The sequence below is a fragment of the Rhinolophus sinicus genome, chromosome 16, assembly GCF_057876585.1.
Source record: "Rhinolophus sinicus isolate RSI-liver-muscle chromosome 16, RSI-T2T, whole genome shotgun sequence".
NCBI classification, from domain to species: Eukaryota; Metazoa; Chordata; class Mammalia; order Chiroptera; family Rhinolophidae; genus Rhinolophus; species Rhinolophus sinicus.
Window position 1 is genome coordinate 61,620,416 of NC_142516.1, and position 26,342 is coordinate 61,646,757.

General features: G+C 38.1%; 1 protein-coding gene across 9 annotated transcripts in view; it reads right to left on the bottom strand.

Annotated features, from left to right (window-relative positions):
• BNC2 (basonuclin zinc finger protein 2) overlaps positions 1-26,342 on the bottom strand; it is a 414,097-nt gene that overhangs the window by 278,572 nt on the left and 109,183 nt on the right. For 8 of the 9 annotated variants that reach the window (XM_019739200.3, XM_074330349.2, XM_088793665.1 and 5 more), the window contains exon 2: positions 6,291-6,491. The exons of the other annotated variant lie outside the window; for it this stretch is intronic. In XM_019739200.3, the coding sequence (XP_019594759.1) occupies positions 6,291-6,491 (201 nt within the window). The remainder of the gene's footprint in view (positions 1-6,290; positions 6,492-26,342) is intronic. 9 annotated transcript variants of the gene reach the window in all.

A 26,342-nucleotide genomic window follows, 5' to 3' on the forward strand; every position in this document is an offset into this window, starting at 1 on the left:
CTCCAAACCTCACAAGAAAGGAAATCTTGGAACTATTATATTCCGTGTTCTTTGGACAATAACAAGCAGAGAGTCTCAGAGAAAATTTCTCGCACTGAAAAAGTCATCTTAGGATTCATTCTTTTCTCCCTACTATCACAAAGTTCCCTGACAATACTCTGTGGAAAAAAAGGAGTTAATTCCTAGATCAATTTGAATCCTATGATTCAAATTATGGACACAAACTGAAAACAAATTCCAGTTTCTTTTCTCATTCCTTTTGATATATATGTATTCTAACCAAGAGTCCCAAGTTGAGAAAATACCTCTGCAGCTGTACAGTGTCATTAGCTTTTCACGTTTATGAGGAAAATTCTCTCCAAAACTTTGCAGATTGATAAGGGTGGAGGCTCAATGTAACTTTAACTGAGTGTGTGTAATGCATATAAGGTGGGAAGGGAGAAGCACCAGAATTTTTGTTTTTCACTGAAGTGGATAACGCCAGCTCACTATCTGTAACGGTCTGTTCCTTTGGAATCAGCTCTGTGTGTCACAATGACCTGGCAAACTCAAATGCTTTCACTATCACTGGAGTCCTTGCAATCCTGCTTTGGCTGTGACCCATTCACTTTTGCCCCAACTTCTCGGAGATGCCTTACTCAGCATCTAATTAGTTAGGGAGGATTTGCCGTGGCTTTTCACCCTGACACAGGAGTGGGAGGACGTGCTGCTGTGGTAGCCCAAATCGGTCCTGTCACTACATTAATCAGATTTCCATAAAAGCATGCATGAATAATTGGATTTATCAGTGCATGTTAATATACACTCATAAATATAATTATAAAAAAATACCTACAATTATAGATAAGATATCTGTACCTTTAGGGATTTATTTTTCAACTGTGGTTACTTGACTCACCTTAGCAAAAGGCTTTACAAATTATACAAACACACAGTACCAGTTTGCAGATGACAGAAATAGGAGAAAAATAATTTCGAAATGATCACCTACTATGTTCAAATTCACTTAACATATCATATTGAAAATAAACTTGAAATTTGTCCCTCATACACATCTCAGAATATGTTTGTGTATGCTTTACTTGCATTAATATGTACATAAATCACCACGTACATTACCTACCACTTTTCCATTGCTACTTTTCCAAATGCCTAACAAATTAGACAGTATCTGTTCAGTGAAGTCTGTGTACTATACAACTTCCACAAGCACCTGTCTCTCTATGCTGCAATTTGGATTTTAACAATTACCCAGATATTCCTATTTCCATGTTAGATTATCGAATGTATGTTAAGAACTGCATTTGAATATCTGTCTATAGTTAAATCTTCAAAATAAAGCCTATTATCACTCAAATTAAAGAGGGGAACTAAATAGGTGGTAGCAGCCTAGTAATTCAACAGGCTGAAATTACATGGCTCCTAATAGAATATAAATATTTTTTTAGCATCTCGACCATAAATTTGGTCAATTTAATCCATTTTTTTAGTAAGACTTTACTAAAACACACCAACTATAAGAAGGGGAGGAAAAAGGGAGGAGGGAAAAGTGAAGAAACCTAGGGGGTGATCCTGGCAGTGAAAGTCATTTTCAAAGACCATTAACTATCAACTGCTTTACTCAGGGCTCTGATTAAATAAGAATATACATCCTATGTTAAAAGGGATGTCTATATGAGTGGGCTCAAGTTTAGAATAAAAATATATTGTACACGCTATAAAAAAAGAATCAAACCACGATACACAATTAGGCATCTAACTTGTAAGAAAAACAGTATATGTGCCTTTTAAGTTGTTAGTGAATAAACATTTAAATTATTTGGGGGAGAGGGGTAAAAAGTCAGACAAAATCACCATTCCCACTTTAAAGTACAGATTCAACAAAATAAAACTGTGTTTGCCTATATGAATAGAAAGAACTAAGAGACTACTGGGAGAAAAATTCATACCGAACATGCTTTTAAATGGATTCCAGCAATGTTATTATATATTTCTTGCAATATATTGTATTTATCATTTCTCTGAAACATGCTAGATTTTATATTAGTAAGAAAGTTTGCTTTACCCTGTCATATCTCTGGTGAACAGATGCTCTGGTATTAATGTAAATCGTTGATTTAATTTTTTAGCTTTCTTGGTTTGCCCCTCACCTATCTAGGAAATTATTTCTCTGGTGATAACTAACACATCATGCTAATGAGAGAATCTAATGCACAATAGAAAAATGTCACTACTAATAATATTTGCATGAAGTTAAATAAAGCAACTGTAAGAGAATGTCAGACAGTTGTTCTTTAATAAGACACAGTTTCACAATGAAATTATGTTGTTAATTGTGTTACATCATTGGGTGAATCCTAAATTACTACATAATGATGCACAGAGTCATTTATAATTCTAACTCAGTATTTCACTCATGTCTGAAAAAAGACCTTATTAAGGGATCTACATTTTATTTTAAAAGGTTAAATATACCTCACCAACAATAAAAGGAAAATGCCTCTAGTAATGTAAATGTTTAAAATGTGGGCTATAGCCATTTACCTGCTACGGTTTCATTTCTGAAATATTTCAAAATATATTAGACTACTGCATCCCTTGAGGTTCCTACAAATAATTATATTTGCTGGTCTCTCAAATATACAAAACATTTACAAAAACAGAAAAATCATCTTTTTTTTAAAAAAACAACAACAACCTGGTTTTTAAAAAAATGTCAAAAGCAAGCTTTATTTTCTGCTTTTACCAATACTTCATGAGGTTATATGGGCAAAATATCATTCTGGACTCCTGGAGATTAACAGAGAAGATGAGTAAAGGGTTTCTGGTCATTCTCGACCTGTCACTAATCAAAGTATCCTAAAGAAAAACTCCCTTTACAAAAGTCAGGAGTCATGCCCTTTAAGGTTATCAAATATTTGTCTGCATGGAAAAAAATTTCTCTTTTGAAAAAATTGAATATGGGAGAAAAATGTAGTGAGGAAGAAAAATGCAAACTGTCATATCTCGAAGTTTAGAACATACTTAAGTCCACACCAAATCTAAACTGGCTTCATACTGTGGTTATCTTTTTGTTACTATTAGTCAGACTGAAAGACTTAAGTATAAGCAGATCCAACTTCGCTCATACAAAAGGCAAAAATTTTTATATGCCTACTTCCTAATTTACCGATAGAAAACACAAACCTAGATTATTCAATTTCAGTATTCATGAGCTATTTCCTACTACAAGTTTTGCTGTAGTTAAATAATAGTGCTGGTGAGTTCTCTATAACTCAGTATGAAACCTACTAGTCAGTCTTCTCTAACATTTAATGAAATGATCAGGTAAATCTTACAGCTTTATATTATCACAAAAAACTTTGAAATAAAAAATAAATTTATTCATTTCATGAGCTAAATCATTTTTTTCTTAGAAACTAAAATAATCATAATAGAAAAACCTTTTTAATGCCTTAGCAATGAGATATACAGAATTCTGCATATTTGATTAAACTGGACAAACTTTTACCTGTAGTAAGACAAAAAATGCTGGCTTAATGTATATATTGACACTAGTATTCCTTCAAACTGTGGGCTTCAAGAGATATCATTTCAAGAAACGTGTCTTCCTTGCACACGCACGCGCGTACACACACACACTCTCTCTCTGAATCAGCATTGCTGATGAACTACATAGGTAAGGCAAATAAACATATTAAACATACACAGCACATATATATTTTTTTGATTTACACAGTTTGAATTTAAGTTTACACATTGCATTTAAGTCTACACAATATTTATACAAACTAAAATATCATCCTGAAGGAGAAAAAAAAAATAAAAACATGTAAACTCATACCCTCTTTTACATGCTTTCCCAAAATGCACAGGAGGTAAACATTTAGTAACCATGACAGAAAAAGAGGGGGAAGGAAGTCACTAACTACATCAAAACCAAAAAATAAAGAAAACATAAAATATTGTTAAATCACAACACTTTTTTTAAATTGTGATTTTTCTCCCGTTATTGTACTACTGTTTAGTAAACAGGGTAATTAATCTTATAGTTTTATATAGCATCTATTATGCATACATTACTTTCCTATATTTCTACTATGTGCATACAGTCACAGATGCTCACTGTGACACATGCACACAGGTACACACAACATAGATCTTTATATACCACAGAGTCAAACAGCTGGATCAAAGACATCGTAATAGCTTAGTTGTACAAGTTTCTCTCTCTCTCTCTGTGATTTCATATTATTTTCCTAATTATGATCCATCATTTATATAATTTACTTTATTTTGTTGTTTTTTAACTAAAATGTTTTCCACAACTTAATGTCTCCTTAGATTCAAATCTACTTGGAAATGGGCTAGTGCCAAAGAAGCAATCTAACACCATCTATGTGGTTCAATAGCCATTTATCAATTGATCATTATCTCTATCTGGTTTTATTAACTCTTTTCTAGCTAGAGGGAGACCTAAAGCAATCTTCCCTTCCAACATACACATACACACACACACCACACACCCCTAACCTCCACTAATACAGAAAACCCTAAAGGTGACATCTAATTTTTAAAGTGTGGAACAAGTTATTTAGTCCTAAGGTCAGTGAAAACATACTTCGTGTTCCAACCAGGAAGACAGCCACCCAGGTACGGAGATGCCTCAATAACACCCCTCTCACAGCACTGCAATGACAAGGAATATCTCTGGGAGGAAATGAACTTAACTTGTAAGAATGGGAAATTGCACATAAAGAGTTGCTTATTGGGTTTATGTTGATTGCATTTAAACCCCAGCTTACTGTATCAGCAGTAATCAGGGTCCCTCTACAGGATATGTCAAAATACACCTTATTCAAATGCATTTATCCTATCTAGAATTGTGTGATAAAACAGTTTGCCAGCTAAACGCTACAAAAGCCTGGCTCTGTGCACAATTTTCTGCAGATGTATTTCTAAAGTTTTGGTAGCTTACAGTCTAGCAAATTGTTTTCTTTCCTTCATTATCAATACTTAAAAAAAAAACTAAATTAAGTCAATTAAGTATTTAATTCTCATGAACTATTACAAACAAAATAACTTGTTTGTGTTTAAGAAAGTAATTGCAGTATTTTTTTTTTTACATGAGTGGAACCACCTCAATTTCTTAACCGCCATCTGCTTAAAATCCAAATATTTGTCAGTAATACTTTCGTACTGTGTGGATGATAATATCATACTAACTCTTGCTTTGTGTGGATTTGGTGTAGGCTTTTGAAAAGCAAGACGCGTCTAGGAGGGAGGCACCAGGGAACTTCCCTCCCTCGCTTGAGCACAGTCCAAGATGAAAGTTTCTGGGTTGTTTCCCTTCGCTTCCTCTCACCCTCGCTCCCCCTTGGAGCCGCAGAGCCAGCAATTGTGCAAGAGGAGCCGGGCGCGCAGGGTGCGTATCACCGAGCGCATGGTACGAGCCGCCGGCTCCAGTGATTAATTATCAGAGGCCGGTGGCCTCGCACTAACACTTCAGCTTTCCCGGCAGAGTCAGCACAGCACACCCAGCCGCCGCCAGCGCGGCCCGGACCGAGGAGCGGCTCTGGGGAGGACGCCGAGGCTGCGCCCGAGAGTGAGTGCGCCGGCGGCCGCGGCTGGCGGCCGGGCAGGCGGGCGGGCGGAGCCGGAGCTCGCGCTGGCTGGGAGCACAGGGGCGAGTGAGCGCGGAGGCGGGTGGGCCGCGGGCGGAGGAGCTGGGACCGCCGGCACAGCCCGCCACGCACGCCGCCTCCTGCTCCGGCGACCCTCGGTGCTGGCAGAGATTCCTGCACAGCCGACTCCTCAGGTCGGAGTCCGAGCTGCTCCCAACCCCAGGAAGTCAGTCGGGCTGTTCGGAGGGGCCCCTACATTTTATGACTGTTTGGAGAACCTCCTCTGAGATAGCAGACACTTTGATGAAGTGATTAATATAGAGAAAGATACATTTGTTGGGTGGTGGCTTTTTTTGTTTTTTTTTTTAATTTTTAACAGAAAACAAAGAAATAAATGAAATCTTCTCATGATCCAGGCTGTACTGTGAAACTTTACAACAAATGCCTTTCTTTTACTTCAGTCCCCTTTCCCCTTTTTCTTTTAAGGAGCCCTTAGGGAAACCATGAAGTAACCCTGCACATTCCAGTAACACAGTTATGACAAAACAGAGCCCAAGTATGAAGTGATAAATTTTTTAAAAAATTGTTTAGAAAGAAAAATAGCAGAAGCAAAAGTGCACATAACAATTCAAGGTTTCTTTTTTAAAAAAAATGAAAGTAACTTACCTGTTGGGACATTCTGAATAAAAGGTTAGTATCAGCGTTTTGCCATGTCCCCATGAACCCTGGTTCAGCCGCAGTCGTTCTGGTTCCGAACTGCATGGAGTTGTCAGTACAGGAGTCTCTTAAAGTCAAGTCTCTTGCCCTCTTTGGCTCTCTGTCTCTCTGTGTCTCTCTTTCTCTCACATCCACTTCTGCCTCTTCTGACTGAAAAGTGAAGGTGGATTTTTTGAGCCTCTTGGCAGCCAGTAGTAGCAGGAGTGTAGTGTAGTTAAGAAGCTGGCTGAACTGTGCATTTCATTTGGGAAGGGGGGGATTTAGGGGAGGGAGGGGGTCAGAGCTTCTTTCGCACCTTCTGCACAGATACCCCTATCATTTATGCATAGATTGTGACTCCCAGAGCTTGCCTTTGCTCAGTTTAACAGCTGCCTGTCAGGTGTGCAGGCAGCACTGGAGACCCAACCATCAGCTTCAAACTCTCAGCCACTGCATGTCATTGGATAGCAGAGCTAAGAGTCAACTAACTGCACTGTTCCACTGTCAGGCACCAAATGACACCCTACACTAACCCTTCTCCAGACACACAGATAGATACACACTTCTGCACATTCCAAGCAGCACCATGAACACGGACGGCACATGGGGCGTGGAGAAGCTGGGGCCCTTCCCAGGGAATTTTTCCCAAAACAATGTTTTCAGGTGTAACATGCAATATCTGACATCAGTCTTTGCTTTAATATTTGTAAATTGCTATGCTTAAACATTTTTTTCTAGTTACACTGGAAGAAAGAAAAATATTTAGCTGTAAGAGAATGTAAAGTTGGCTCAGTTGTCCAAATGTTAACTCCTAAAAGTCATATAGTATGTGCTGGACTACTCATAACCACATAAAAACTCCTAGAGAAAATAATATACATATGGACGTGACCTTACACTCTAAAAAGTAAATAAATAAACCTAGCAAATTTTTTAACATAGAAGATACACAGTAAACATTTGCAAAATACATACATACATATAAACATACATTCATACAATATAATATCCAATTCCTCAGGCCATTAATTACTCAACTGGATGTTAAGTAATAAGAAACTGAATGGCAAAGAAAAAAGGGTACCTTTTCTTAAAGCTCAAAAGTAGAAAAAAACTCCCATGTTAAAGTTCTGGATGAAGCATCTACAATATCCTTTCAAATCATAAAACAGAAAGATATGAAGAAAAAAAAGCCTGTCCCATTTCAGGCAAAATATAATGAATGTAAAAACTCCATTTTTTAAATTCAAGATCTCTCGAAGATTCTATAACGTTTTCCTGCCTGATGAAATAATATAACCTCCATAGCATGTCATATTTTTAATTAAACCTGTTTTTAAAAGACAACATCTCTTTATTAGATAGTATTTATCTACCTTGTTTATGGAAAAGCAGAACTGAACAAAATGCACTGTACATAAACAGTAACTTCAAAATGGAAAGCTAAATTCATGTCATCTCATAAAAGTAGTCAGCAGGAAAAAGCCATCCTTCCTAAACTTAAAGTGTAAGGAACATTAATCTTCAACCACCTACAAATATCGAGGACAAATGTACCACTCTCCGTGCTCCTTCTTAACTGAAGAATAACAATAAACCTTACTCTCTGAAACAACAAAAGACACAGAAAAGAGCTTCAATGGCAGCTCTGTGTCATTAGTGGACAATGAGAAAAGATGAGAAAACGTACACTATGTTGACACAAATGTGCCTTCCCCTCTAGAACCTACATCTCCTGAAAGCTTTTCTGTTAAACTTCCCTCCGGTTCACCACCATTAAGCACAAAAAAGTCTCAAAAGCAGCAAATTCAATATCTGAGAAGAAGCAAACAAGAACCCAAAGAATTGTTGCCTTAAACTATATTAAGTCCACCTGTGGTCAATAAAAATATTCTTGAGGGGGGAGGGCAGGAAAAGCCCCTACGAGTCAATTGTCAACAGTGACTGTACCTTTACAGCTAGCTATTACCCACTTAAACTCCCTCTAAAATTTGCTAGCCTCTTGATTTCTGAAGTGGCACTCAGTGCCTCAGTCAAGCTGCCTGCTCAGCTCCTGACCTTCCCACTAATGGCTGTTATTTGTGCGAGGCTTAAGGACACTGTCAATAGCAAGCTTCCTCCTCGCTCCTCTCAAGCTCTGTTGTATCGCTTTGCCTGCATGTTCTCTCTCGCCTGCCTCTTGCTCTCTCGCTCCCCCCTCCTTCCTTCCTCTCTCCTTCACTCCCTCTTCCTCTTCTTCCAGCCCCCACCCCTTCTTTCTTTCAGTCCTGCAGTAATCTTCCTTCCCTGGTATCCTACCCCCAACCACCCTCCTCCCTCTCCCTCTCTCTCTCTCTCTCTCTCTCTCTCTCTCTCTCTCACACACACACACATACACACACACACACACACACACACAAATACAAAAATCAGCTGGCATGCAGCAGCAAGCACCTGCAGTAATAGACTCTTTTATTAAAACTGTTATTCTGCAAGACTTGAAATTCCCCGTGGACCGGGCCATGTCAAAGCCGATATAATTAACTAGAGGCTCAGCAACGGATCAATTACCAGACAAGCAAGTGATAGTGAAATCAATGAAAGATCATCAGCCACATTATCAGTGTTGCAACTCATTAGGGCAAAACTGAGAAATGTGCTCAAAGCGAGCCCAAGCAAGGTGGCATTACAAAACAAAGGGCTAATTTGGAGACCCTGCTGTGAACAATCTGTAACAGAATTAGCCTTTTTTCCCCCTAAACTGCACAGCTCCGTAACTAAATGTGACAGACTGAGAGAAGCAGTTTATTAAGACACCAACCCCAAGTTTATTTAGTTCATAAACTCTCTCCTAGAAAATCAATACAGTCTGTACAGGGTTATTAGGCTGACTAGCTAATACATCCAAATCTGGTCTGCTCGGCCAGCAGTCCGCTGACAAAATGCTACCCAGCGTAGGCAAACTGAGCTGTTTCAGATATCAAAGTCTGAGGTGGCTCTAGGTAAAACAAGTCTGCAGTGTAACTAGTCCCTGCATATTACTGCCAACGCACAAGCCACAAAAGCACTGGGACATCTTTGAGGGTCAAAATAGTTTTCCGCAACAAATCTGCATCATACGATACTGCACCTACTAACTGGATTTGATGAAACACAATTGAACTAGTTTGTAAGACTACCAAGTGGACAAGCTTTATTACAGTAAGAGACAACAATTAACCCAAAGACTTAAAAAAATGTACCTATGAAGCACAAAAATCACTTCTGAGTTTGTCCACCGGCTATATAATCATCTACAGATTATGGAACAACTCTTTGGAATTATTTTGTATTAAAGTTATTTAAAAGTGGGGAGTGGACAAAAGCATCCCTTCCCCAGTAACTGCTTTTTTATTGCCCTGATTCCATGTATTTCAGGCTAAAGATCTGCAAATACCAAGGCTATGTGATGGCTTTCCCACCTTTGCTGATAGTGAGAGACGTACCGTGGAAATTAAGGAGCTTGGTACCAACTAGGTCTGAATGGCACCTCAGCTATTAAAGACAATATGGAATGTGAGTCCCTCCACCTCACCACAAGACATAGCAGAAGTAAACTTACACAAAGAAACTCACATACAGTTTACAGTGTTAAAATAGCCTGGAGAACTGAAGAAAAAAACAACAGCTTTTGGAAGTGACTGTTTATGATGTTTATCATTTAAAATGTATTTTCACAGGACTTGAATAAAATCCAATTTATAGATTGCTGTAAATAAACAATTCCCCCTAACTTTTGACCTGATACCTTACTGAGCATTTCATAGCTGGTGTTTCTGAGTAATGTGTTAAAAAAAAAAGTTATATATAATGTTTACACACACACACACACTCACACACACACACTCACACTCACATATATTCTGAACCTATTCAATAGATGCCAATGTTTTGGGTAATAATTAAAAGTTGTAATTACAGAGGAATTTCATTTTTTAAAACCTTTTTGCATATAACTACACACTGTGCATGTACCCTCAATGAGATCCAATTAGTTGCAAAGAATTTGCATTTCAGTTAGTGTGGGATAACAAGACTTCAGGGAGACACAATGCAATTCCACCAGCAGAGTAAGAAAGTGTGTTCTTTCTTGTTAGCTCCATAAGCAATCATTCCCACAACCGACTGTTTAACATGTTACTGATCTTTTCAATATTTGGATATTGAGGTGGGTTTAGGTTTTCCCCTCCATTAAAAGAAAAAGGGACATGTTGGTTCAAACATCAGCACAATGATTACGTGAAGAAACAAATGAGCAAAGGATTTTGTTTTGTATGTATGTTTGTGGGTTTTATTTTTTTTTTTTGGGGGGGGAGATATTGCATACTTTTTCTTTTCTTAATACTTAGTACTAATTTCTTTAAGAGCATGTTGCTTTTTAAAAGCAAATTCTATAATGGGGGTAGAGAAAACTCATTGAGATAGTTTATATGTAAATATAAGGTTTGGTGATAAAGGCACGCATTTAGTATACTGAGGAAGTACACAAGGATTTTCATTTTTTCTAGCTATGTTTCCAACAGTGTAAATTGTAAGCAAATATAAAGTAAATGTATAATTTATATACACAGATTAACAAGCATCTCTAGGACTTCAGCTGGTTCACGGAACAATATCTGTAATTCCCTGGGTTCAGTTCAGCAGCTGTTAACAGATTCTATAATCTGTAATGACAGTAAACTGGCCTTTGCTCTTCTTTTATTCACTATTCATTTTCAAGGCTTGGTTAAGTACAGAGCTGGGTTAAAGATCAGTGGTTTTTCATGTGACACACGCTGGTATTCATCTAATGGCTTGTCAAGACAAAACTGTCCCTGTTCTTGCCAAAATAATAAAAATGATGCTCCACATCGCATGACAATCAGCACTTCCTAATGGCAAAACAACTCAAGCTTTTGTAATTCACTTATTTCATAGGAAAAAAAAATTTTAAGTAATTGGCTCTCCAATCCTACATGTGGAATTAGGTTGCATTCTCAAAGGAGATTTTTAAAAAACGTTTTGGCCGCTCCTAACTCTAAAGCAACATGTAAACTAGTTTATAATCAAATTAGACTTTACTGTATAAAAATAATGCTGAAGCTACAAATTCATATGGCATTAAGGTACATAACTTAATATATGCAAATTATGCAGAAGCAGCAGGCTAGGCCCAGTCACAGAGGTGGGGTGAACCAATTGAGGAAATGTCATTTTTCTTGAGAACAAAGTATGGGACTTGCTTTGCAACATCTGTTGGGCTGTGTGAAATGTTAACAGATGTCTTAAGTGAATAAAGGAAAAAGAATTAATAAAGGAAACCTCCTCTGAACAGATAATCCGTCCAAATTTCCATATTCCTGAGGAAAAAAAGTTGACAGCAACCTTTTTCCCTGGTGAAACCTGCCATCCCTCCTTTACTGTGTAAAGTTTTGTTTTCTATGTGAAGTTAAGAGGGGGAGATTTCTTGACTCACTATAAAGAAGAGAATAAAGGAAAAGTAAAACTAACAATAATTTTAACTGAGTTTTTCCCTTGTGAATAATTATATCATAATCTAAGCTGCCTGTTTTCCCTTGAGTCACATATGTAATTTGATGGGAGGACAGTGAAAAGTTCACCCCCTAAAAAATACTCAAACACATGAAATATAACTCTACTGTGCCTGCATGTTTTGGGAGAAAGGAAGGAGGGAAGATTAAAAAGCAGCTCTTAAAATAGAGTTCCGGTACGAACACATCTCTCCACGTTACAGTGCTCATTTTCACAGTTAGGATTCACCTGTCATTCACACCTAAGTCCTGGCATTCGCCCTGGCTCCCAGTCCTTCCACTCCCCTCCTAATAAGGGATGAAGCACCGCTCCTTCAATGGTCAAGGGTTCCACACAGTAAGGTCTGATGATCATGAAGAAAACTTTTGGATTATACTAGTTGGGTCCTTGTATTTAAATTTTAAGAAAACGTGGAAACTTTTCTTAGTTTACAATTATCATTCGTGTTTTAATTCATGAGATGATCTAGGCAAACCTGAATGTAGCCACCTTTATCCAGATCAAAAGGCTGCATGCATGCATGCCAGCTACTGACTGTAACCTGGTGCTCACGTGTGTGAAGTGAATATAAACCTTATTCTTCTATAAATCTTCCTCTTTAGAGACATCCATTCTATTGCTTATTCTCTGAAAACTTGGGATATAAATCTGGGTTAACAGCTCATGTATTAACTAACTCAAAAGGCAGTTAAGGATCTTGACAGATTCAAATGAAGGAAGAAAAAGATTGTGTTGTCCTCTCTGACTGCCAGTCTCCATCACTGGCCCCTCTTCCCTCTACGAGAGTCTGTGTTAAAATTGTATGTTAACTTCGTTTTACAATTATACCTTATCCGGATGATTCTGACAGCCAGGGCTGGGGCCATTTCAACATACAGAATCCCCAGCCAGAATAATCTATAGATTTCAGGGATAAGGTCATGGTCCAAATTGTAAAATAAGACATGTAGGCATATCTTCGGTTTGGGGTTAGTTTGTTTTTTGCCAAAGCATTGTGGGTACTAAATGCTCAGATGTTTACTCACGGGAATACCACTTTAGAACACACGACAAAAAAATAATAAAAATAAACTGCTGTACAAAAAAAAAAAAAAAAAAAAAAAAAAAAAAAAAAAAATTGACCATGCACATGGAGGGAGAAAACGAGTGTAATCAAAACATCATTATGTGACCTCAGACCAAGAGAGGAAAACAAGGTTTGAATAGAACACAGGTTTAAATCACTTTGAACAGTGGCACGAGCATACCTCATAAGCAAATGCTACCTAAAAGTTTCATCTTTTTATGGTGAAAGGGAGAAACCACTCTCGTTGACACTTGTCTCTGGACCAACTGGAACAATCAATGAGAGACAGCGTCCGCTGACAGCCTAATCTGGGGCTCAGTTTCAGATAAACACATCAAGGATCTATCTAAATACCATAATCCCTTGATACACTATGAAAAATAAAAAAAATTGAAAAATTAAAAGATTCGGGTAGGGTGTGGTGGACAAGGTAGTTTATACAATGAGGAATCTTTAGGATCAAGAGTTTTGCAGATGCAAAAGCATCTGAGGTCAGCATGAATCTCAAACCTCCAAAGGATCAAATATTTGACCTACTTTGTTTTGGTTTAAAAACAGAAAAGTGACTTTATTCATCTTCTCTCAGGTACAAACAGTGACAATGGCTTCTTCCAACCATAACCGAAAGTCACTATTTTATGAGAAAATCTTCTAGAGAAAAAGAGCCAGTGATGTGTTTCCTTCCTTAAATGAGTGTTAAAAAACAGGCTGGGAGCATAAATGGGGAATTGCTTTTGTACGACCATGAAGCGCTGCAAGAATCGTAGAGATAGTGTTCATTTCTTTATTTACTTCCTTCTCAAGTCTGCAAACCAAAAAGTTTGCAGCCCCAGTGAAAATGTCATAATAGTTTAAATCACTGTCAGGAAGGAAGATTGAGATTCACAGACACCCGGGAAATCCAACACTGCTTTTAGAGTTATCACAGATGGTTATCTATTGATGGTACCCCCTTATATGAAACTCACAACCTAAAATAACAAATTTAAAAAGTGAAATGCCAGTATAACTGAAGTTTCAAAATCTTTGGAAAAATCACAGACTATTTTATATACATACGTATTTAAATAAAATGTTGAAACAAAGCAAATTTACATAAACTTGGAGACTGTTTTCAAAATTAAGAATCTCAGAAGGTGCCAGAAACTCACTCATAGAAGGTTAAAACAGAAAGAACAGCTGGCGAAGGCCTGGATGGTGATGACCTTTGGTGGGGAGTAGTGGCTGCAAGAGGCACAGGAAAGCTTCTGGGCTCCAGGTAATGTTCTGTATCTCCATCACCTTGGAGGTTCTGAGTATGATCACTTTGTAAAAATTCGTCAAGCTGTATACACTTACGATTTGTGTGCACATTTCTGTATGCATGTTACACTTCAGCTCTAAAAGCTACTACTGCTACTGCTAAATGGCATGATTACTAAAAACAGTGATAACAATAAATTAGAACTATGTTTAAGGAAGAAAAGAAAAAGGAAAAGAATGGGGGTGGGAGAGAAGAGGGAAGGGACAGAAGATAGCAGATACTTTATCACCGTTAAAAATCATTCAAATAACTGTCACTAAATGTACTGCTGGCAACAATTTCTTCAAAGGTAAAACATATTAGGAATCAAGTAAATATCTGAGTTTCACAGAATGAGGATGAATGTGAAAGACAGTAAAAGGGTGGGGAAAATAATTAGGTGAGTGATACCTTAACTAGGCAGCACAAGAGCGTGAGTGTATGCAAGTGGCTTAAATGGAAAAGAACAACATACCTCAACCTGAGAAGTATCAACTCTACAACACAGGACCCTGAAACGTGCTCACCAACCACCCTGATTGAGCCTGTTCTCTGATTTATAATTATGGCTATTTGGGGGTGAGTAATTTGGGCTAGGCACCAAGCGTGCCTTTTGAGAGACTGGGGAGGAAATTACTCGATAGACAGTATGACTTAGAGGCATTGAGTATATCAAGACAGATTAAGAAGGAAAAAAGCAATTGCAAATATAAGATACTCCTCTGACCACCCAAACACTTTTTACGAGTTCAATCTCTAGGTTGACAGAAGCCAACTATTAAATAAACAAAGCCTGGAGAGAATGGAAGTAACAAAGTGGGAACAACTGGATAATTTGCTAATTGATAAGGGATCCACTTTTGTCCTGACTAGGTCAGTCTCTAGCTCCCTTTTCTTTCATTTATTATAAGGAAAGACATTTTCAATTAAACATTTTTTTTAGGCACTGTCAGAGAATACTGATCAAAAAGCCCTACTTGCCAGGTACAAAAACAGGGAACTTAAGACATAGTTCCTGCTCACAAGAAGTTCGCAATCTAGTACAGGAGATAAGCCATGTAGAAAAACAAACTTAATAAAGCACAATGTGATAAGAGAAGCAGCAGCAGAATCTTGTACGACTTAGAAAAGGAGATTCCTTCCAACCAGTATGGTAACTAAGAGACAGTCTCTCAGCAGAGGCAGCACTTGCCCTGGAACTGAAGAACTTGATAATACCTCTAAAGAAGTGATCCAATTTGACTAGAACATCAGGTAGGATCTGTGGAGAATGTGACGTACGAAAGGGACGGATGGGTCAGTCAGAAGTAGGGTGACAGGAACAGTGCTCTACTCCACTATAAAAGTTGCTATTTATCTTGTTATCCACCAATAGTCCAAACTGCTGAAAGGTTCTCACCAGCAGCATGGAATGATCATTGCTGTACTCTGAGAAGATTTATCTGGCAACAGCATGACAGACAGACTGAAGGGTGAAAAGACAGAAGCAAAGACACCAGTTAGGAAGTTATTACTAGAATAATCTGGGTAAAATGGCTATAGGCAATAAAGCTGGAAGAAAAAGAGCAAGATGCAATCTGGAGCTAAAATCCATGGGACAAGAATGATAAGATACGAGTAACAAATAAGAAGAGTCAGAGATGACACGAAAGCTCTGATCTTCTGAGCACGGGAAAGCAGTAGCACCGACGACACAAATGGGGGTGGAGCTAGTTTGTGGGACTCCATAGCGAGCTCAGTCTGGGGAAACAGCAGATCCCACCGGTGAAGCAGACTGCCACTGGAATGATCAGATCTGGCAGCCATCTACAGAGAAGTGATACAAGAGATAAAAGAAGGTGGCCAAGGTTAGCATCTTGGGGGATACCCACGGTTACCGGGGGAGAAGACAGAAGGAACATATTACCAGGGGCATCATAATTGTCAAATGTTCTGAACAAGAGAAGTCAGAGTTTACAGAGGTAGGATGTTCAGAGTTTTAAATGTTCTAAAAAACAATGCTATATTTAAAGTATAGTAAAACCACTTGTAGTAGTACGTAGTAGTAAATACAGTGAGAGCAAAACAGAATGCAGGGGAATGATAAATACCCAAATCAGCATAGTGCCTGAGTGGGGTTGTATACCGGACAGAGGGGACGGCAGTCCCCACAGAATAATTATAAGGGTGGTAACCTTGGGCTTTAGATGTACACAATTAGTTCTTAAGTTTGGGTACATGGGTGTTCATTATGCCATTCCACGTATATATTTCTGGCTGCAATATTTTATAATGATGTTTTTTGTATCCTAAGAGAAATGTCTTAGTGGACTGATAGCTACAGAAGTTATAGAATCCAGATTCTACAGGAGTTAAGTAAGCAAATTATAAAGACATGGAGGCAGAAAAGATAAAACATTCTTTAGGGAAATGTTGCAAAGCAAGAAACTGAAGTAAGAAAAGGCTGGTCTGAAAAGTTACCAGGGCCTGCGAGAAGTTGTGTTATCATGTTGATGGTTTGCTTCTCACTACAGGGGAAAGAATGAATCTATCCATAGGCAAAGGGAATGAAGCCAGCAGAAAAAAGGGTATTGAAAATCTAAGCCAGAGGGAAAATGATATAAAAGGGTCCTAGAAGAGAATGTGATCAAGAACACACATGAAAGGGGTGCCCCTGAAGGGAAAAGAAAAAAGTTTTTCTCAAACCAAAAATAAGAGACATAAAAAAATATTCTGTGGTTAAAAAATATATATATATATTGAGAGTGTCATGTCAGAAAGCCAATTTACTACCCATTTCCACCACTGAAGTGTACACCTGTTGAAAGGAACAGAGTTTTATCCACCTTTGGCAATCCAGGGCCTAAGCGAGTGCTAAACATATAGTAAATGTTCAATAAATAACTGCACCAAAGAACTGATCGTCTCAGAAAAGAGGAGGTCACTTGCTCAGAGAAACAAAGGATGAAATCAAGCACTATTAAAGAGCAGAAAGGGTTTGGTCCAATTAGAGAGAGTAAAATGAAACTCTGAATAATGAGAAATGAGTAAGACATCACAAACAGCAGAAAGAACTCAGCCTTGTTTCTTAAAAAGCCGTGAGAAATTACAAGCAAGCAAACTGTGTTCAAGAAAGTGTAGCTCAGATTTCCCACTTTGGGAAGTGGAATACTTAGAACGGCAAGAAGTCCTTAATGCAAAATTGAAAGAAGGCATGCTCCAAAACATATACCCTAAGAGGCAATAGTACCTTGTAAATCATTGCCTTTATAAGGCATTCCTATAGAATATAGTTCTTATAAACAAACTAGACTAGAGAATGATTTTAGGATGAAATTATTTAGATGGCCCCCAATTCCAAGTGCTAACTACGAAGTGTTTTTGTGTTTTTTTTTCAATGTCTATAAATTTATTCCTGGCTAATGAAATTCCCCAAACAAAAATCAAAAAATGTTATGCTATGTCACATACGTAATTTGAATGAAGGAGTAGGCGATGTGAAAGAATGTCACTTCATTAACAAACGTGAGAGGAAGCTTAGGAGAGCTAAGTTCCCCTCCTTCCTTCCTGATTCGTGTCTCCAGAACTGCAATTGTGGTCCAAAGTCACCCCAACTCCATGTACAATTAGTGAGGGCTGCATTAGCCGAACGGGGCACCTCCATCCGGAATCCCTCCGGAGAACAGGGAAACGATGAGCTGCATCACCTGGCCAATCTCAGCAACCGCCAAACAGTCACCTCAGGGACTTGGGCAAAGACATCCATCCACGGCGCTGGCAGCCACTACAGCCTGCCTTCCTGAGTCCTCTCTGTAAGGACCACCATCTAAGTGACCTGTCATAGAGCTTTATAAAGCAGCATTAATACTGGGGGCCAAAATGAGATTGATCTTTGAGCTTCGTGGTCTCTTGTTGTCAACGGTGCATTATAAAACCAATACTAAATACTTTATAAACAGGTCTCCCTACAGTGTATTAGAAAAACAGTACATATTTCATGCCCCATAGTTAGGTAGCCACATATCCATCAGACTACTAAATTATTTATTAGGTGCTCAGAAGTGCAATAAGAGTCAATAAACTAACTTCTGAATACTTACAAGCTGCTATTTCACTGGAAATTGTACCTGAATGAGAAAACTAGAGCACAAACTGAATGGGGGAGGGAAATGTCCCAGCTTTCTCAAGTGTACTGCTAGAAGGAAGCACAGGCCTTAGGGATGAGAGGGGACAAAAGCTGCTGTGTCCTGAAAAGAGTCTTGGTTACTGAATTCACAAAGAAACCCCATACTCATTTCCTCCCTCTTCTGTCTAGATTTCTCTAGTCCTATCAACCTTGGAGACAGCTCAGGGAAATAAAAATTGGTGGAAAACATTTCGAACACACCCTGAATCAGAGCAGATGACAACCAATGGTAGGTACCTGACATCTCCAAAGAAACTACACAATGGCTTGAGGGTATAAGCTTTCTGCAACATGCACAGCATGGAACCGAGCATTTTGTTTTTCTCTTTCCACTTTCAGTTAAAGTTTCCAAGACCGTAGACACCCTACGATCAGTCTCTGGGGCCCAGACCAACATCATCAAGCATTTCTTTCCAGGTTCCACCCCGCTAAAAAAAATTTAAAAAATAACAAAAAACAAAAATACAACAATAAAAAAAAACAACAAAAAAAACACCCTCTGTACAAGAATGTATTCCAGCCCTTCAAGGAGGAATTTCTTCAGAGGAGTTATTTCCCAAACTATCAGAGGCGTGGACCTTTGTGTAGTATTGTGGGTGCCATGGTTTCACATGTTGGCCACATTAATAGTGGAGAGCAAGCATCTGTAACCCACAGCTGACTGTGCTCCAGCCCCAAAGCACCCGCAAGGCCGATGCCAATGCAAACCACTCTTCCCATCCCACATCTGAACCACACTGGTTTTCTCCAGGAGCCAGGCGCTGAGATACAGTTCTGAAAATGCAGGTTTTGGGTTCTTTCCATTCACATGATGGGTATAGAGTGTTGAGAAGAATAGTGCCAGAGGGGCTGGCTTTTTTTTTTTCTCTCCCATTCCACACCAAGTGAATAAACCATAAAGAGGTTGTCTAATGGTGTTCCAAAATTTCCCAGGGGGAAAAAAAACCTAAACGGATAAATATATAGATTTTTGCACACTGTTTTTGTTTTTCTTCCTCGAGTCTTCCAGTTTTAGCCCAACTGGCTGGAGCTTTTAAGGTTGAAAAACATTTTATGTGGGTAGGAAAAAGAAGTGGAAATAAAGGAGAAACATGGGAGAGACATAATTTCACATCACTTTCTCCACGAGATCTCCCCGCACCCTAGAAATAATGAGAGTTGATGAAAAAAACGTAAGGCAAGACTAGTTTCTTATTCCTTTTGCTACTACAACTACAGCTCAGATAATTATTCATATTAATGAGTTTGGTATGTAGACAAACTATAAAAGACGCAGTCTCTGACCTCAAGTACTTATCTCTGTCTTTTGGGATTTACTCCTCCTGCTAGATTTACTTTTCTTCTTCATACCCTCGCCCAGAGGAAGCGATCATCACTCAGGACTTGGAGCATTTCCATGGGTGGGGTTTAAATATGGCAACGAGAAGAGAGGAACGTTTGCCCTTAAACAGAGACAATACAGTGTTGGCCCCACAGCTCAGGATGTCTAGTTTGTGACAAAGGGAAGTAGAAACTCCCTGTGAAAGTTTTACATGGCCCTTACTGCGCTTTATCAGAAAAATCTTCTCAAGTGGGAAAGGAGATAGTATTCCAGGGTTTTATCACATCAAGCACACATACGCACACACGGTATCACTGTACACAAATGAGCTAATATTAGACAAAAACCTCAACCCACCCTGCGGGTTATTTGTTTTGTAGCAACATGTAGGGGGCAGTTCTGCCCAGTGGTTCAGCACCACAGTTCTGCACTCGATTATTCGGGTTTCAATACCTGGGGCAACGTTTCCTAATTATGTGACCTCAGCAAGTTACTTAGCCTTGCCAGGGCCCAAATTCCTTATCTCTAAAAAGGAAATAATACTAGTCCACCAAATTGTTGTGAAGATTAATTATTTTGATTAGCAGAAAAGGCTTAGCTGAGTGCCTAGCACAGACGCACTCAATAAATACCAGTGGCTGCATATGTATATGTGTATAAAAGGAGATTGCAAACTAGAAGCCCCTAGGCCAAGTTTGGTCCTCAGGCCAAATGTGTTTTGCTTGGTTCCATAAGTGAGTATGTATGAGTGTGCATGTGTGCTTAATTCACGGTCAACATGCAAAAAAAAAAAAAAGAAATTCTAAATTAAACTGATTTCCAGTTGCTGGGGACAGGGTGGGGAGAGGCGAAGGGTGGACTGTCAGAGAACAAAGATATGGCAATAGAAATCGGTGGGCCTTCATGACAATACTCCGTGGCAGTGGAACAGAAGCTGCTGCTTTTAGCGTGCACTCTCAGATGGGCACATGCTTCCCCACTCCTCCATCTGTTTTCTTCCTCCAGCGCATGACCTGCCTGGTCACTGAAGGCATCTGAGTCTGTAGCCCCTGGCTATAAGTCACTCCTCATTAACCTGGCATACATAGATGGAGAATTCATTCACACATAAGTGAAAAGTCATATTTAAATAAAATGTCAAGTACCAAAAATGTTTTCTATTATGTCTACCTCTGACAAAAAAGAACACTGAAAAGCATTATGTTCCCTTATGCATTTTCCTAAGCCCTATGAGTTAGTAATAGAGACATAAACAGTGAGTAAACCCATTACCTGTCACTATATCAAGGCCTCTGCTACAATTACAGACATGGGCTTTGCAACAACTATTTCAGCAATGGTGGTTCTTAAATGTATTTGTTTTTAACCAGTGGAGACCTTTTGTAAAAAGAAATTCATATTGAACTTACAGGACGAGAAGCACGAAGCCCGGGCCCTTTTGCCTCCATCGCCTGAGACACCCATGCAGAATTGTAAGATGGTACCACAAAAGTTTAGAAAATTGATCTACTCCTATTGCTTTACTATACAAATAGGAAAACTGCAAAACTGAGGCAAAGTTGAAAACAAAATTAGCTGGTGGCAGAGTCTCAACCGTTTTTTGAGACCTGGGTGTCTCAAACTGCTTTTACAGCACAGATGAATGCAGAGGTCCAGAGGGTTGAAAATCCAATAGTGTACGAGAGCCACTCCACTGACCTGTAAGAACCGACTAAACTTTCAGGAATTTTATAAGCCAGTTGACATTGGTAACTAGAAATCAGTCATGATAGTAATATTTACACCAGAGCAATCAGCAAATGCTACAGATCAGAGCTACTTTACCTTACTAACCAATGGTTAAAAGCACGTCACTAGCAGAGATTCCGACATTTGGCTAAGTTTGTCATCTTCACATGGTACATGTGGTCACATATGTGTCTTTGTACTTCTTTCTGGAGACTAGAGGATTTTGTTGAAGACTATGAATAAAACTAAACAAGACTCTTAAGAGTTACAGAACAAAATAAATCAATGCATAAGTTTGGAGTGCTTAGTATATATGAGGCATTATAAGATTTATAAAAGACAGAGTTACATCTCAGCATCTAGAGCTCCAAGGAAATCAATCATTTTGGATAGGCAAAGAGTCTGGGGTATATTACTTTATGTTTACTAAGCACCTGTTGTGTGCCAGGTACTGTGGAAAGCATAAAATATTTTTTCATTTGTTCTTCACAGGTCCTATGAGATAGGTATTATTACTCTCATTTTACCAATAAGGAAATTGAAGCTAAGAAAGTTATGTCACTTGGACAAAGTCTAATATTAAGTGTCAAAGTGGGGATTTCAAGACCAACTTGGTCTGATTTCAAAATATGTGCTCATCCTAATATCCTGCATTGCCTCTCCAGGTTTCTACCATTTTAGACAAGAATTTTGCTAAAAGATGTTGCATATTCATCCTGTGTTTTAAATAGAAAAGCTCTTTCTTGATAATTAAAGTTTTTAAAATTTGAACATCAAATTTATATGTAGTAATACCTTGAGGACGTCTAAAGGCTTGGTAGTGTGTGTGTGTGTGTGTGTGTGTGTGTGTGTGTGTGCGCGCGCGCGTGTTGGGGGGGGGGGGCTCTGATCACTCCCGGAGGGAAAAAACAATCCTTGGGAATAATCTACTTTAAAATTTAAAATAACCACCATTTTATATTTTCATAGTTATAATTACTTCTTTTATTTTTAATATTTGCCTTCTTCCCATTTCTAGAATCTGCTGTTCTGTTTTCCTATGAGCTTTTCCTAAGGAATTGTAAGCATTGTTAAGAATAAAATAAAGTTGTATTGATAAGGAACACCTCCAAATAAATCGTGAATAAGAAGCAAGATACTGAACAGTAAGTATAGTGTACTACCATTTGTGTCCAAAAAGATGAGAAAAATCTGGGAAGGGAGTTACTAAATACTTCTATGTGGATTAAGCTATTTCTGGAAATACTTTTAAGAATCTGATAAACAGAAGTTAGTTCTGAGGAGGGATGGGAAATCTGTTTTCTCTGTATAAGCTTCTGTACTCTTTTCTCACTTCTTACAATATTTATGTATAACAACAAAACAAAACAAAAAAATAGAGATCACGTTCTACGCAAAATATGAGGGCAATGACTATCTTAGAAGTTCCATATCTAAGTTTGGATGCTTTGTTGCATCTCTTTAGGATGTTTCAAAAGCACTATTTTTCCTGCTTTTCAACTGAGCTCCTATTTGTAAGGTGTTAATATTTATGACAAGATCCTCTACTTTCACCTGACTTACAGTGTAGTTGAAGAGATTATAAATAAACACCCTTGGTTAAATAAAAGTTATAAATAGCTACTCTCTCTTACTAACATAGAAGTGCCACAAGTCAGTACTTGTGTTATTAGCTACAATGCTTCCAGGAGCGTAATTTAGTCAAAAGAGGGATATGGGCTGAGTTTCTCGAGGTAAGGACAATATCAAAAGACAAAGAGAACATGCCAAATGGGTAGACGGGCATAAACAAAAATAAGTGTAAGAAAGCACTGTTCCTTAGGTAGCTGAAGGATGTTAGTAAAAGATAAGATTAGAAAGAGAATATACAGGCAAACTGTGGAGGCCTTGAAATTTATTTTATGTTTCTGAACAAAAAAGTTAAATAATGGAAGTTGCATTTTTGTCTTAGGAACAGTATGCAAGATACATCAGAAAAATGAGTGATCTGAGGCAGAAATATTCAGTTAGGGGATTTGTATTGTATTCAAACATTCCTCTACAACATAAGCTCCAAGAACAAGGACGTTTGTTGGTTTTGTGTCTGTTCATACAACAAGCATTTAAACATCTGTCACTATAGCAGACACTAATAGAAAATGGACCTCCCATCACAAAACATGAGAACCTAAACTAGGTGATAATGAGAAACAAAGAAACAATTTAGAGTTATGTTTTGTTTTTTAAAGGATCTACAGGAATTTAGGCTTAAGTGAATTTTAGCTTTGCGGGGTTGCGGGGAGAAGAGTCAAAAATTATTTTGAAGATTTCCAGTTAGAAACATGGTGGATGAAAGATGTCCTAAAACTAACACTTAATTGTATGCATAAGATATAATTTGATATTTTATACATATATGGTATCTATCTATCTAATAGAATTAAACTATTTCTATCTAAAATATATTCTCTGAAGTTAATAAACGTCTAAACCCTGAAATTAGGCTCTAGCCTCGATTCTCTACATTGCTTTCCTGACTTGCGTCTCATCCAACAGCGTATAGCTTCACCACACACCTCTAGGCTGGTCATATCATTTTCCATGTACTTACAGCAATGTTATACAGAGGCTGTACATTTGACAAAGCAATCATCTGTCCCTGTCAGATTCCCATCTGGGCCTCCCTCCAAATGCCTGGCATACCCAATCAGCAAACACAAGTTATCGCAAACAAACTCTACAATCTGCCATATTTCTGCAACTGAAAAACCTTCTTGCTTAGAACTTGCTTAGAACTCAGGTCTCTGAATTGGACCATAAGAGTCTTCTAAAACTGCTGCCTACCACATTTCACATTTTTGTTAGTCAACAGTTAGTGAAGCCTCCCACCTATCAAAGCTTCAAAGAAAATTCATGTCTGTCCCACCTCTATATTCTTACCCTGTTTGGCAGGCTGCCTTATATTCAGGAGTGTTTAGGAAAATTTGTTGAACGTATGAAGACATAATGAATAAATGAAGGATTGCAGTAACTTTCAGGAGTTCCTATGCCAGGGGGAGAAATTCAGGTCATGATTCGATTGATGTTCCCCTCAGTAGCTATGGCAGGCATTGCTAATTGAGCACAGAACGTTTTTTTCCCCTCCTGACTCACCTCAGCCTCTCAAAGCATTCACCAGCAGTCAATCAAACCTTACCCACAAGATGAAACATATTTGTCATTCCTGAACTATGCTTTTTTGTTAAAGTTCCAATTTGGTGTAATTTAGAAAGATTTTCAGGTAAGCCCAAAAGAAAAAAAGAAAACTTAAAACATTGCTAAGGTCAAAACGAAATCCAGAACGGTGAACTTACTTATAAAATATTCTTTCCTTTTGCATTTAAATGTGGTAAAGATACCTAGTATATTGTGAGCACTGGAGTACTGGATGAAAAAACGTAAAATAGAGAGCTCAGACACATCTAAGAGATCAGCAATGAAATCTCTCAAGAAAAGTCCATCTCTGTTCCCTTTCAAGAAATCTGTTTCCTTTGTACTGCAGACTTATTTTTCTCAAAACTAAAATAAATAATTATGAAATACTATGGAGTCATTTGTCCAGATAGCTCACAAGTAATCACATACTTTTTTTATAATTTTCCTAGAAATATTAACAACAAAGATGAACTCCTGAACATAATACTATGTATATATTTTTAATAAGCTTATTTTTAAATTACTTTCATTCTAATGAGATAATCAAAAGATCCAGTTTTAATGTATTGTGACTTGAATTCCTATCTGAAGACAAAACTCTAAGAACTTTGTAAAAATTACACCTTTAAGAAATAAACCATCAGATGACAAACTCTTCACCTTGTCAGATTTTGTGGCAAAAAAAATAGTTAAATGGGGAAGGATTACATTTCAGATGGCAAGTCGTTCTGGCTCTTTTTGCTTTGTTACACGCTGTTTAACTAGTGCCTAAACATGATAAGCAAATCCAAACTACTACGAAAAAATCAGAGGCTGCAGTATTTTCACATGTTTGTACTTGCATCTTAATGCCAAGTCTACTGCTTTCAATACAATTAAGTACCACCTGCAAGTTCAGCTTCAAGACACATTAAGACTGTATGTCTTAACAATATTAAAACAATTGATCAATGAGGTCAATGTGTTTGGGGGGCCAGTAGGAAGTCAAATGAGATGCTTCATGCAGCTGTAGACAAAACCAGTGACTTAAGCTGCAAATTAGTAGTTTTATCTTAGAACTGAAATTTTCATGCAGTCTTAGAGAACAAGTGTCATTTTTACAAATTACTTGGCAATCATGCATTTCAAAGACAGCCTCTCAAATGGCCAGACGAAGAAAAAATTTAATAAAGGAAGGAATCTATGCACTTTCCTTCTTTTCTAGATTCTCTCCTTTTCTGAACAAATACATACCATCAAGTGAACAACCATCAAAATATCAACAATCTTTTCTAAAAAGAAAAAGAAAAATATAATAACTTGCCGTGTTCGTACCATAACAAAGAAAACTGCGGGAGGAGCGAGAGCTGGCAACTCCACCAAAGCTAAATGTATTCCACATGGTTAGTGGCCAGTGAGCTCTGCAAAAGGGGGAGAAAATCTGACACTTCAGGCTTCAAAACGAGCATAACCTACTAGGTCCCCTCTCCGTTAGGATTCTGGATGCACATTTTAATAATGATGAAAACGTATGGACACAAAACACAAAAGCTTAATGTCAGGATGTTTCCGCGTCCCTTAATATCATTTGAACATCCCAGGTCAAATGTAACATGACACTAATGGTCTGGAAGTAAAGTGGGTGACCTGAAACTGTGTATTTTATGTTAACAGATCTCACAGACTCCTCTTTCCATGGTTGTGGGACAGACATAGCAGAGTTTGAACATTAACAAAGGTTGTTAAAGTAAAGCTTA